This window comes from Elephas maximus, chromosome 5, assembly GCF_024166365.1.
Source record: "Elephas maximus indicus isolate mEleMax1 chromosome 5, mEleMax1 primary haplotype, whole genome shotgun sequence".
Lineage (NCBI taxonomy): Eukaryota > Metazoa > Chordata > Mammalia > Proboscidea > Elephantidae > Elephas > Elephas maximus.
In genome coordinates, this window is record NC_064823.1 from 74029159 (window position 1) to 74043423 (window position 14265).

Here is a 14265-nt window from a genome sequence, read left to right on the forward strand (position 1 = left end):
CCGGGACGCGCCGTTCTTCCGTCGGCCATTTTAGGTGGTCCGCGGCGGCGCCATTAAAGCGAGGAGGAGGCAAGAGCGGCCGCCGCTGCTTCTTATTCTTTTTTAGTGCAGCCGGAGGGAGCGGGAGTGTGCCGCACAAGAGTGGGAGGCGAGGGAAGCAGGCCAGGGAGAGGCGCAGGAGCGTTTGCAGCCACGCGCGCGCCTTCTCTGTCTTGTGTGCTTCGCGAGGTAGAGCGAGCGCGCGACAGCGGCGGGGATTACTTTGCTGCTAGTTTCGGTTCGCGGCAGCGGCGGGTGTAGTTTCGGCGGCGGCGGAGGCAGTAGCACTATGTCGGAGGAGCAGTTCGGCGGGGACGGGGCGGCGGCGGCGGCAACGGCGGCGGTAGGCGGCTCGGCGGGCGAGCAGGAAGGAGCCATGGTGGCGGCGCAAGGGACAGCGGCGGCGGCGGGAAGCGGAACCGGGACCGGGGGCGGAACCGCAGCGGGAGGCACCGAAGCGGGCAGCGCGGAGTCGGAGGGGGCGAAGATCGACGCCAGTAAGAATGAAGAGGATGAAGGGTGAGTAAGGGGCGGCCCGGGAGAGTCAGGCCCAACTAATTCCCCTTCCCCCGCCATTAGGCCTCGTTGCCGCTTTTCCCCCGCCGGCTCTCCAGGCCCCGATGCAGCCTCCTTGCACTATTCGCTCCTTCTCTATGTCGGACTCCCCGGGGCCTTCATTTCCTTTTCCCTCTGCCTACTTTTCGCCCCTCCCCCATCACACACGTTTCCACCTTTAGCCGTCACCATGCCGCTCCCCGGCCCGCCCTCCTTCCCTCTCTTGTCTTGGGTCTCCTCCCACCGATTTAGCCGCCGGGATTTTTTCCCGCCTGTCGAGGGATACCTTTTTTATTTTCCCGTTTTCTTCTGCCCTGTTTTTTAAAGTTCTGGCCGTAAAAAAGCAGACAGAGAAGCTTTTCTGTCTGTATTGCTAGGGACTGGCGTTCCTCACTGCATTCCGAGGCGATGCGATTCTTCATAAGCAATGCTTTTGGGATCGTGTTAGTGCTGCTCGCCCCTGCTTTTCCCGCCGCAGTTTCAGGCCGTTTTTGTTTTTTTTTTTGCATTTTGAAGAAGTGTCGCCTTGACCTAGTAGTTTTCTCCACTATGCACTGGCGTGCTTGTATATAGGCCGTGTTTCAAGCTACGGAACAGATTGGGCCTGGTAAAATGCCTGGGGTCACCTGTTGGTACGTTGGCTTTGCTCCGCGGGCTTTAGTTAAGTTTCTGGTCTGCGGGGCCTGTACTTGACTGGAGCAGTTCCTACCTCCGGTCTGCGGGCTGCCCTTCCCCCACCCCGCTGAGTTATTCTAGCGCACCCTTTTCGCGCCCTCAGCTATTGGGTTCCCTAACTTGAACTGCTCGTACAGATTGTACTGTTACTTTACTTTTTCTAACTTTTTTTAAGAAACATGGTTTTTTATTTTTCTCGGTGACCAGGATCCATTTTGGTCTCTCGATTTCTTCTTCCCGCTTTCTCCCACCGTTAAAAAGGAGATCTGCCCGCCCTCTTTTCACAAAATAAATGAAAAGGACCGTATTGTGCTGAAGGATGTATATAAAATACGTGTGTGTATATATATACACACTCAGTAACTTGCTTTTTCCAGTTGGAGTAACAGTTGTATATAGCGCTTAAAGCTGCATCAAGTACATTAAAATGCAGCATTTGGAAACGGGAGCATAATACAGGAGTTAGGAGGGAGGGACTAAATCAAGGTCCTTGGTTGAGTTTTCTTCCTGTTCGCCTTACTGACTGCTGATCCTGGATTAATGCTTCCATTCATTTTCTGGGAGTGTTCCTCCTCCCTCCCAATCCCTCCCACTCCCACGAGAAAGGTGTAGAAGGTAAAAGCAGTAAAATGTCGTTTTGATCCAGTATTAGAAAACAACGGTGTTCTTTGGGGAAGAGAGCACAAGCTTTGGAGGGGGAGGGAGAAGCATTTTGGAAATAGGATTTAATAACCCTGGCCCAGACAGGTTCTTTTCAGGCTTTTTTGCTCTGCTGGCTTTTCGGGGAATGGAGGTGGGAGGGGAAACTTTTTTTTTTTTTTATTAAACAGAACTAATCTTGAATTATGTATAGGTTAAGAAAGAAATATTTTAAATATCTGGGAACATAAACCTTTAACATTTTGGTTTGTGTTTTCTGAATTTTGTTCTTTGGTCATAGGCACCAAAGTGATTTATTGTGTATAGTTGGGGCAGGCTTTCTATTAGCCCTGAGTTACTAGATTGAGAAGCAGTTCCTTTTGTAGTTATCTACTGTTGAACTGAAGTGTAAATGAATTAAAGTTTTTAACCCTAACAGTGTCAAAAACTAAAACTAGAATTTTGATTGGTTGCTGTACCGGTTGTTAATTCCCTAGCCATTCAAACTCCTCCCCACGACACACTGAAGCAGCGACGGCACAGCGGGAAGAATGGTAAAACTTTTAAATTTTATTTCTGTATTATAAAGGTTTCCATAGCCGTAACATGCAGAGGCTTTGTATTAGTTGCCCATTGATCCCCAGGAAATTCTAGACATTAGTACAGTAGGATATTTTGTACCTGGGATATAAAAATATACAATCTTTTTAGGCATAGTGTGTAATCTTTGGGCAAAGTTGATGTCATTATATGGTTTTGGTCTGTGTAATGCATGTAATTTCGGTTGGGCCAATTTAAGCTAAGCATAATTAATGATATTTTCTTATCTGGGAAAGAAATACTGTAATTTCAATGTTGACTTTGTTAAGATGGAAACTTTATTGGAATTCTGAGTTTAATGCTAAAGGTTTTTTGATATAAAATTGTTTAAAGTGTCTTGCATGTTATGCTGAAATATTTTGTTAGAAGTAAAATAATTTTAAAATGGTGCTGTATATATGTATCATGCAAAAGTGTTGTAATTTATTACCAAAGATAATTGGATATAAAACTTTAATGAGAATTGGGTATGAACCATTTAGAGGAGATCTGGTGTGGCTTTCCACTACAGTTCTTTCAGATTTTTTATTTTCAATTTGATTTGGCTGGAATGTTGGTTATAATTGGTTGCCATGTATTCACAATTGCATGACTCCTCTTTGGAAGGCCTGAAAGGTTGAGTATTGTTCTTTTTATTCCTCTCTTCCCCTCCCCTAAATGTCAATCTTTCCACCTTTAGGAGCATATTTGAGTTTTCCAGGGGTTTGTATCCACCAGCACTGGAGTTTGGAGGGCCACAGGTGAATAAGTAATTTGCAGATAGTTGACTTATTTATCCTTATATAAATTACATTCTGTTTTAAAAGCCTAGTCAGAATAAATTTGTCATTTCATACAGAACTTACTTATTACTATGTTCTCACGTACTGAAGTGTGTTCAGTTTTTTTTTTTTTGTTGGAAATAAAGCAGACCAGAAACAGGCAAAGGGGAAAGCAAAACAAAACAAAAACAGTAAAAAGATTAGATGAGCTCAATCTATCTGATGACTAGCGGGCACTGTGGTAGTTCAGTTTCACTGCTAGTGCAAGAATGGCAAACTATAAATGAGATTAAGTTATATATGAAAGACTTTCCTTATTCATTCTGTATTTCACATTGAAGTCGTAATTGTTTTCTGTTAATTTGAAAGGGCCATAAATTTAGGTTTGAAGGTCATTGCATGACTCTTAGAGTAGTTGCCCTGCTACTTGATGCTATGTAATTTTACAACTTTTTGAGGAGACCTTTTAAGAAAAATGAACAATCAAATGGAGTTAATGAACTTGTTGGATTATGACCAATTGTCATCCACAGAAAATAGGTTTTTACTGAGGTTCATTTGGAGATAAGGATGTTTTACACTTAAAAATGATGTAGTTCTCGTTTGTAAGGTCTACTATGAGTTTTCTTAATGAGCACCCAATCACCCAGCCATATGATATTCCCCCCAAGACCTTTAAGTCTTTTTGTGATGTCTGTGTGTGTGCGTGCACGTGCGGATGCATGCACACGTGCGCACACACCTGCAACCGTATCTGTTCTTTTCTGTCTCCCATTTTGAAAGATGTTGGGCAACACAGTTTAATAATAGTAGCCTGAATACTGAGGATAAGCCCAGTTATTAAATAAAATCTAAATCTAATTCGTTAAGCACATTACTTTGAATTTTCTTTTACAGTGCTAACTTGAGAATAAAGTGATTATGATCCTAAAATTATTTAAAAAATCAGCTGGTTGTATTTATGCTTTTGGTTTATTTATTTATTTTTGAAAGAATGAATAGAACTGTTTTTAGGAAAACAAGCCTGTTAAACCTCTAAGGGATGGTTCTACAAAAAATAATTCTCTCAAATTTTTCCAATTTTAACATTATCTGTAGTTTTTACTTAAAAGTAGTTGCACTGGAATTACCCATTTTGCTTAATGTGGGGACTTGTTACTTTGTTTACAATGTTGTCTTTTGGGGTAGGGTACTTTAAAATTACTTGTGTCTGGCAAAATATGTGCCATGTAGCAAGTTAACAGGAGGGGTTTGTGGATAGAGATTTTAAAATTTTAAGATAAGTGGAGAACTAGAATTTCGTGTTAGCTTTTAGAAACAGTTTTACATTGGGTTGGGCAGACGGTAAAATAGTCGCATTTAACTATCAGCCAAAGTAGAAGAGTACTTTATTTTACAGGACAATATAGTCCTGTATCCGTCAGTGTAGAAGCTCAAATGTAGTGGACCCAAACGTGCTTTTGTTCTAAATATTTGAAATTATAATTTATACTCGTGTTTATGGAGCAATCTGAACATTGCTTTGTAAATATAATTACTTTCGGGCAATCTCATGCCAAACTTATTGACCTTTTGATTCGGTAAAGTTAGGTTTACTGTGAACAGTAAAGTTGAGGCCATGAGAAGAAGGGTCTCAGTTTTAATATTCTTTGGAGCTTTTGACAAGTTGCCAGTATTAAAATTGAGGAAATTGCTGCCCCTAAATCTTAAGGTGCTGAATGTGTAAGGGAGAAGTATAAGATTCTTTTAATTTCAAATTCCTATCCTGAAAGAAAAATCAACTGACCTTTTAGGTTTGGAATTGGAGACTGTTATTGAAGTTTTTTAGTGCTTTTTGAGGTGCATGTGCCTTAAACATTGCCTTAAATCTGGGTATTTTTCTCAAGCCATGTGGCCCCTTCGGCATGTTTGTTTTTAATGTATTTTTTAGGAAAATACTTTGTGGTTATTCTGCCATCTGTAAGGTCACACTAGTATAAGAACATTATTGAGTCTACTGTTGTTGCTATGATTTTATTGTGATGTGTGATTTATGGCCAATATGGAGGATGATTATTTTTAGCCTGCAAGTGATGAGAACATGCCACTGTTGAAAGCATTAAAAAAGGGATAGAATAACTTTTTTTTTCCATTCCACATAAAACTTTTGTACTTCAAGACTACGCAGATTCACAAATGGAGTAAAACATAACTTGTTAGTCCTAAGTTTGATTTGACTTTAGTTTTGCTTTAACATTTTAGTAGATAGGGCACTGAACTGGATGCTGGAAACATGGGATCTGTTTCTGTTACTTCACTTTCAACTGCAGTGTGGTCTCAGGTAAAATAACATGTTTGTTAACTTGGTTTGCTGATCTGTGTGTTGAAACAATGCTCATCATGGGAAGATTGACTGCATAGCCTGCTTTGATAGCTTGTGTGTATTTATCCGGTGCACTAATAGTTGATACTGCCAATGATTTACTCCTGTGGAGTAAAGGTAAGCATGTTTCAGTCTCTGAAGTATTATATTGTATGTTGGAGCTAGGCGTTTAAGAATATTTGCGGGGAGAGGAGGGCTTGTATTACGGTAGTGTTTGGCCAATAATCAAGGTGATACTTTTAAGTATTGGGCTATGTACTATAAAATCCTGCTTATCTATACTTCATCACAAAGCCCAAACAGCCAAGGGACCCCCCTCCCCAACCCAGCTTTTTAGTCTTGTGAAAAAGATGAAACTCAGCAAATACATTCAAAGAGCAACTGACATAATCATCATAGAATGAATTGCTATAATTTTTCTCTTAGAGTTATTGAAAGGTAGTTGTGATTTTAAAGCATTACAAGAGCTAAAATTTCATCACAAAGGGTAAAAATCATTTTCTAATTTTAGGATTGATCTCCACATTGATTTCTAACAGAAAACTTCATGTAATTGTGGGATATGTGGTAATCTCAATTAACCAGAATCTTAAACTCTAAAGAAACTCCATTCGTTAACACCTAGGTAGATGGAGTTTACTTTGTAAAGCCGATAGTTTATTAAAAAAGTAAAATGAAAAATGTCATTGCGTCCTTGTAATGAAATGAAGAAAATGGAAGTACTGGGTTAAGCATTTAAAGTTTATTCAAAAACTTGTACTTAACATATTAAGATGTTTTCAACTAAAGTGTGAAGTAATGAGATTTAGTATACTAGGCTAGAGAAATAAATCTTGCTTTGGAAATGTTTTATCAATTGTACATGATAGTCTTGAATAAAAACAAAATTTCTCTTCACAGTTACCTTGGAAGTGTAATCTTGACGTAGAAAGCATTGGGGGGTTAATCTTTAATAATGGGGAAATACTGGAATTGAGAGTCTGTTGGGTAAAGCATTTTTTTGAAAATATATTTGTTGTCCAACTAATTCATAGTTTTAAATAGTTAAAAGAATTCTTACATTTTATATACCAGATCAAATCTTAAAAGGCTGTTCTGTTACTGATGTGTTAAAAGATTGTCAGTGTTTTACTTCCAAGGGTAATTTTTATACAGATTTTAAAATCATTATTCTTGGGTGGTGCAAATGGTTAAGTGCTCAACTACTAACCAAAAGGTTGGTGGTTTGAACCTACCCAGAGGTTCCTCGGAATACAGGCCTGGTGATCTGCTTCTGAAAGGTCATAGCCTTGAAAACCCTATGGAGCAGTTCTATTCTGCACACATGAGTCGGATCCACTCAGTAGCAACTAACAGCAGCAACCATGTAATCTATTTGCGAAGCACCCCACCCCCATTATAGGTAACTAGTGTTTTAGCTTAAAAAGAAACCTATAATTTTGAAGGAAAGATACCGAATTTTTTATGTGTTGGTGATCCTCATTATAGTTTGTATCATTTTAGGATTTTAAAAGGAATAATTATAGCAATAAAATATCAGAAACATTATTTAAATAAGGATTTTGTGTGCTTGTGTAACATTCTTATAAAAGGTGACAGTGATTGGTCAGTCATGTTACATAAACCTGAAGTATGTATATCAGGTTAACGTTTTGTTGTAGTTCTTAAACTGTCAGAACTTGTTATGAAGCCATAAGAGCATGAGTTGTAGGAAGTGTTGTAAAGTTATAGAACACTCTTTTTTGGTACTTTTTCCAAAATTGTGAGGAAGTATAATGGTTTATCATTTTACCTTGAATAAGGTGTTTAAAGCTGTCTGGTTTCACAGTAAAGCCTTGTTAGGGAGAAAACATCTTTAAACTTTGTTGATTTTGGAGTGTTAAACCTAATGACCTCAATAGTCCATAGAATACGTTTCTTGCCTAGGAAAAAACAGGACTATTAAATCAGATTTTCCACTAACCAGTACTGCTCCATATGTATTATCTTTTGTTTTTTAAATTACTGTTTACTATAATTACTTGCATTTATGTACAGCACAAATGAGTCTTCAAAATAATTTTGGATGCTATATTTGAGAGTCTTAGGCAGCCTAATCTACAGCCTATGTATTTTTTACATGGGGTATTTTAAAATTATTTCTGGTTTATTATAAGTCTGTTGCATTGAAAAAAATAATCGTAGGATCCATTTATATTAATCTCATCCTGGCCTTTTCTCTTCCCCTAAATGTTGGAAACTTCATAATAGCTCATCCATATGGCCTGCTGATTTTTAAAAAAGTTAAGCCGTTGAGTAAATGGAAGAGTTGCTTGATAATAAACTGTTGTTGATCATTGTCCATAAATAGTTACGATTAAATTGTGCTTTGCTGCTTCTAAATAATGTTTTTATTGAGCACTTAAGATGTGCCAGGCTCTGTTCCATGCCCTTTATTGCCATTTTGTCCTCACTGCAGATATCTGAGGGTGGACTCTCATGCTTTTTGTTTTACAGATAGGTAAACAGTCTTGGAATTCTATTTATTTCTCAGGATCACACAGTTAGTGGCAGAGCTAGGATTCAAGTCTGGCAGTTTGACTTACTGCTGCTAAACTTCTTTCTCTGAAAGGTGATAAAATAATGGTTCCACAAAGCAGCTGAAATTCCTGAATAACACTGCATGGCATCTGGGTGGCTATCTGTGCTGAATTACATAACTTTATGCTTGTTATTTAACTTTGTAGCTTGGCAATATAAGCTAAAAGCAGGGAGTCTTCTATTGCTGAGATAGGTGTTTTAAGTTGAAGTCCTGCATTTTAATTGTAGGATTATTGATTGATTTACAGCTAAGGGTCAGATATGCAGCGTTAAGGGCCCATTTCTGTTGGACTTGAGTAAGTCTTGTGACATAGTTTTAACTTGGATGCTTAGGGTTTTTCTGAAGTTTTATCTCTTGGAAAGCATTTACACCTCTGCAGGAGTGACAGCAACTTTGAAAGTCAGTCTTTGTATCCAAGGGCATTAATTTGGATGGGATCATAGGTATTGTGCCTAAAAAAAAAAAAAGCAGTCATAAAATACAGTTTAAATTGATACCATTTTATGCCATCTCATGATTTGAAGGAGAGCATGTCAGAATGCAGATGTTCTAGAGAGGCTAAAGTAGGTTCCTGTTTATCCAGAATCCAAATGAGCAGCCTTTCCCAACACTGTACTGTATAGTTATATCTTGATGTTCCTGTTAAATAAATGGAGTGGATTTAATACATTCCATTTAGTAAAGATGGAATGGATTTGGTTGATGGTTCACCTGTAGATACTACTTGTTGAGCAGATCTTCCTTATTACATCAGGAAAAAGAAAGTCAAAGGGCTTTGGGGCTGTCAGAATAGATGTTAATTTATTCTAAAACAAAAGGTGCCCTAGGTTGTTGCCCAGAGACTTTGCTTTTACTTTACACAAAATTCGAAAAAGCCTGAGAACTGGCTCCTTACTCTACTACCCTACAAAATGAAAGTGGGGAGGCATTTTAGAAAAACACATGGTGACTAACCTGGCAAAGATGATAAATAGAACTTGTTAAATGAGATGTGCTCTAGTGCATTAGTAGATAGTTCTAATTTCAGAAGACCCTAAGGAATGCTACATTAGCATAATTATTAGTGATGACTGACCCATAAAGTGTTAAATCATGATTGCTGGGTTTGATTGAGAAGACAAAAGTTTTATTGCAAATGGTTGATGGCTAAAAATTAAAGGGCTGTGGAAGGCAGGCAATACCTTAAGGAAGGTGGAACTTCCAGCTCTGAAATACTTGGCTCCTCATTCTCTAAAGGTGCTGGACTGCTGATGTTTTACTATACATTTTGCTCTAATTTTTTGAGAAGTAGTAGTCATTCTTTGGGATATGCGTATACACGTACACATATATAGTTGTGGTTGACCAAATATTTAATAATCTGGATAAATGGGATTAGTTTAGGAAGGATAGTATCTTCAGTGAACCTTTTTGGCTCTAAGGTAGGCATATGTAATATTTTAATTTAGGCTTAAAATGGCATAGGAGACTATATTATATAGGTGGAGAGTTTTTTTAGAGCACTTTACTGGGCCAGTTGATGAATTAATAATGCCTATCTAATATTCAAGAAATGTGAAAAACATTTGGGGCCTGTGAGTAATAATGGTTCGAACATGCCTCATTCTTGGTGTTAATTTTTTTTTGTAATTGCTTTCTGTTTCTTAATTTTAAATTAAGGATACTTTTGCAATATAAACATAGCCTTGGTTAAATAAAATCAGAACTAGTTCTGTCTATCTGAGGAATAGATCAGACGCACAATTTTCTTCTCAACTTTTGCTTTTTAAAATAAGGCTTTTGTTACAATTATATTCTGTTCGGGCTGAAATAATTTCAAACTATCTGCTCAATTACTGATGGAAAATTTCTGTAATAATCACAGAAGTGGTAATTTAATAGTTAAATCTCAACTTAATTGAAGTTGTTTCTGTTCTAGAACTTGCCATGGATATCTGAGCAAGAAGCCATTGCTTTATAGTCAATTTTCTTTCTCATCTTTAAAAAAGATAGCAGTGGGCTCGTCACCTTTAAAGGGTAAATGTTGGTAATGAACTTTCATCTCTGAAAGAAGTGCTCTGTATCTTTAGGATAAAAATAAGGTGTTTAAAGAAACTTATGTCAGTAGGGATTGGATGTTAGGAGGTGCATTATTTGAATGAAAGAAATGTATGTTATTGCGGAAATAGCTCAAATATTTCCCATGGAATTGGCAACAGATATTAAAAATAACCTTTGCAGCATTATGGGTGTCTTTGTTATGTTATTTGATTTTTAAAATGCAAGAAGGGTTAATAAATGTTACTTGGAGCATGGCAGTTTTATTTGGGGAACTCCTGAAAATTAAGCATGTAAATCGCCCAGCTTTAGAATACATGCGCAAGTTGAAAACCTAAGCTGAAATGGGAAGCACAGAATATGCCTAAAGTAAAGCTTCTTTTGCACTGAAAAATAACTCTGTCATTAGAAGTAAAAACAAACGTCATGAAATAGTAACATCAGTAACACCTCAGTTAATCTGGCATCTTTGGGGTGAAGACCTTAATTCAAGGACAGTTGGCCTCTTGTTGCAAGAATGGGCCTTAGCGGCAATACTCTAAAAGCCCACAAGATGGAGTTGTTTTCTATTGAAAGGCCTCCTTTAGTTCTTTCAGAAGCTGGAAGTATCAAACCCCCATCCCAGTTATGACCCACTTCTCAGTTATAAAAATGAGAAAACATGGAGCAGGCAGGAATTTTATCCTCATGGTGAATTTTTTTTTAGCTCTCACATAACAAATTCTGACAGTTTACCTTTAGAAAATCTCCAGTCCTGTCTCTTTAAAGGGTAGGAGGTATACATTAGCCCTTTTTTTTTTTTTTTTTTTTTTGGCAGGGGACACTGTAAAAAGGATCAGAGAGCTGCCGGATCAGAGTTTTATGGTCTTTTGCTGTAATAGTAATGTTACACAGTAATTTAAGATTTCACTTTAATTTTTTTTTTTTTGAGTATACAGCTTGGGTCTTGGTAGTATCCCACTCACCCACCTGTCACCTCCAGCATTTAAAGGTTTAAATATTTTACTGCTGGTTAACTGAGGTTCTACTGTAGAGAAATCTTCTAGGTTAAGTAGTGGATTATGCTTCAGTGAATTGTCTACTGATTATCTACTAATTAACCTTTTTACTAAACTGTTTACTTATTTTTGTCTTTATTAAGGGCTCTTAGCACATCTAAAAAGTTCACAAGTTAATTGTGAGACTTAGAATTTCCCGTTTTGTGTGCTAAGAGTTTTGTTCATGAGAGAATTTTTAAATTAGAACCGGAGCTTCAGCATAGACACAATGCTGGTTGCTGTGATCAATGCATACCACATAGCCTTTTGACATGTCTAATGATTATTGAGAAATCCAAAGCTAAGATTCTGTGTTTTGCTGCTGTCAGTATTGTAATTTAAGGAAAGCTTAATGTCCTATATTTTTACTTGGGGAACATGTTTATCTTTTTAGCATGTTGAAAGACAGTATGCTGCATGCTGATTATTTTGTAATTATGCAGAAGCAGCAGCAATAAGTACAACTTTTTGGAATAGGATGACCTTGATGTGGGGTTATATAGGAATAGTGACATTTTAATATACTGCCCAGTAAATTGGTGCAGTTTGGAAAAGGTGTGTTATTGATGTGGATAATATTTAAGGCAAAGTTTAATTTATTTTTTAGCATGTTAATAATTGCTTTTTGTCTTTACAGGAAAATGTTTATAGGAGGCCTTAGCTGGGACACTACAAAGAAAGATCTGAAGGACTACTTCTCTAAATTTGGTGAAGTTGTAGACTGCACTCTGAAGTTAGATCCTATCACAGGGCGATCAAGGGGTTTTGGCTTTGTGCTATTTAAAGAGTCGGAGAGTGTAGATAAGGTAGTGTTTGTGTTCTGATCAGTTTGTGGTATTTGAATAAGTAATACAGTAAAACCTTTGAAAGCCGGAACCTGTATAAGGCGGAAACCTGTCAGAAGGAAAACTCAAAATACTTTCTGCTAAAATGAGTGATAAACAGGTGTTAAGACTATACCCTATCAAAGGCAGAAAACTTGCGAGACCTGGAAAAACAAGGCAGTCCCATTGAGTTCCAGCTCTCACAGGTTTCACTGTATAAAATACTAAAATGTGAATAGCTTAATAATGGATTTGCTCATTATTTATGGTTCCCCTTTTGCACGTCTAGGAAGGAAACGACACAGTTCTTGGCCCAATATGTTTTTAAGAGTCGGATTAAAAAATTGTTTCCTGAATACATTCTGTGTGCCATGCTCTACTAAATTAAAATTAAAAAACCATCGAGACTTAAAAAGACTTAATTTAAAAGCATATGCTGTGACAGATTCACGGAAAAACAGATTTTGAAATTTGTTAGGCAAGAAACTTTGACCTAATCATCATTTTGGTCCTTGCCAAAGGGAAGTAGCAACTGTTCATGTAGCTGATGGTTATCTAGTAAGGAGCCCTGGTGACACAGTGATTAAATACTCCGCTGCTAACTGGGAGGTTGGCGGTTTGAACCCCTCAGCCACTCCACTGGGAAAAAGATATAGCAACCTGCTTCCATAAGGATTTATAGCCTTAGAAACCCTATGGGGCGGTTCTACTCTGTCCTGTAGGGTCACTATGAGTCATAATCAACTATAAGGTAACAGGTTTTGGTTATCTAGTGTTACCTAATAATTAGTTAAATTTGTGCCTCCTTTTCCCCCTGCATTCTTCTTGACCTTAGATTTAGACACTAGTACATATTAGCTAGACCCTGGGTGGTGCAGACAGTTAAGCGCTACTAGTCAAAAGGTTGGCAGTTCCAATTCCCCCAGTGGTGCCTTGGAAAAAAGACTTGGTGATCTACTTCAGAAAGATCACAGCCATTGAAAACCCTGTGGAGTCCAGTTCTACTCTGAAACACATGGGTTTGGTTTAACAAAGTCATGTATTAGCTGATGTCACATCTCCACATGACGTGGCAGTTTAATCTTCAGCCAGTCAACATATATGCCTGGCATTAGCTATACTAAACTGTAATTATTTTTAAATTAATTTTCTGTGAACTTTAGTTAAGATAAACATTTAAAATGGAAACTTCAATTTCTTTAGGTCATGGATCAGAAAGAACATAAATTGAATGGGAAAGTGATTGATCCTAAAAGGGCCAAAGCCATGAAAACAAAAGAACCTGTTAAAAAAATTTTCGTTGGTGGCCTTTCTCCAGATACACCTGAGGAGAAAATAAGGGAGTACTTTGGTGGTTTTGGTGAGGTATGTGATAATACTTGACCCAATTTATACCAAAACTAATATGAATGTAATTGTCGCAATAAGTGGGCCAAAATTCACTGGGCTTTTCAAAACTATTGAAAGTTACAGCAGTCTGTGTGATTTGTTTTTAATAAGAAATTGTAAATATTAGATATTTGAAGGTTAGATGATTGCACTTTTCATTTACGGAGCACCTACTTGTGCAAAGCATTGTTGGGGCACAGGCACGTATACGCGTTCTTTTTTCAAGAAACTTGATAGGTTAGTAGAAGAAATAAAAGTAACATGAGGAAGTGTCATAGAACAAATTCAGATTGGGTTACCGAAGATGAAGAAGGGAACTGTCTTATTAAGAATAGGAAAGAAATGAAGAATAGGGTGTAATGCCCTCTTAATTTCAACTTATGTATATGTGCAGATTTCTTTAATTACAGGCTCAGTGAAATAGTGACATAGAGGTTTGTTTTAGGAATGAATCATTTAAAGCTGAGAAAACCAGTGACTTTGGACCCCCTGTATGCAGCCTACACACATTTTTTACTTGATTAAAACAATTTATGCTTTGTTGCTAGTGTTTAGGAATTGAGATATTTCCCACAAAACTTCTGGATAGCTAGCTTTTCTTAAACATTTGCAAGAGCAAGCAATATTGGAACTGCCTTGGTTGGGTATATGGTCTCCAGTTTGCAGTGGTTCTTACTACTCACCATTTTCTACCAAATGCAGACTTGTTTATTCTGTTTTTCTTAAAATTGGCTGTTTTCTCCCGCTTGTTCTTTGTGGGCATTTG

At 37.7% G+C, this 14265-nt stretch overlaps 1 protein-coding gene across 4 annotated transcripts in view; it reads left to right on the forward strand.

Moving 5' to 3' along the window:
- The first annotated feature begins 44 nt into the window (after nt 1-44).
- The window catches only part of HNRNPD (heterogeneous nuclear ribonucleoprotein D), an 18058-nt gene continuing 3837 nt past the window's right edge, over nt 45-14265 (forward strand). The window contains exons 1-4 of one of the 4 annotated variants that reach the window (XM_049885881.1): nt 45-558; nt 2406-2462; nt 11924-12092; nt 13314-13475. In XM_049885881.1, the coding sequence (XP_049741838.1) occupies nt 329-558; nt 2406-2462; nt 11924-12092; nt 13314-13475 (618 nt within the window). In that variant the 5' untranslated portion in view covers nt 45-328. The remainder of the gene's footprint in view (nt 559-2405; nt 2463-11923; nt 12093-13313; nt 13476-14265) is intronic. The other 3 variants (XM_049885884.1, XM_049885882.1, XM_049885885.1) reach the window with 3 other exon arrangements.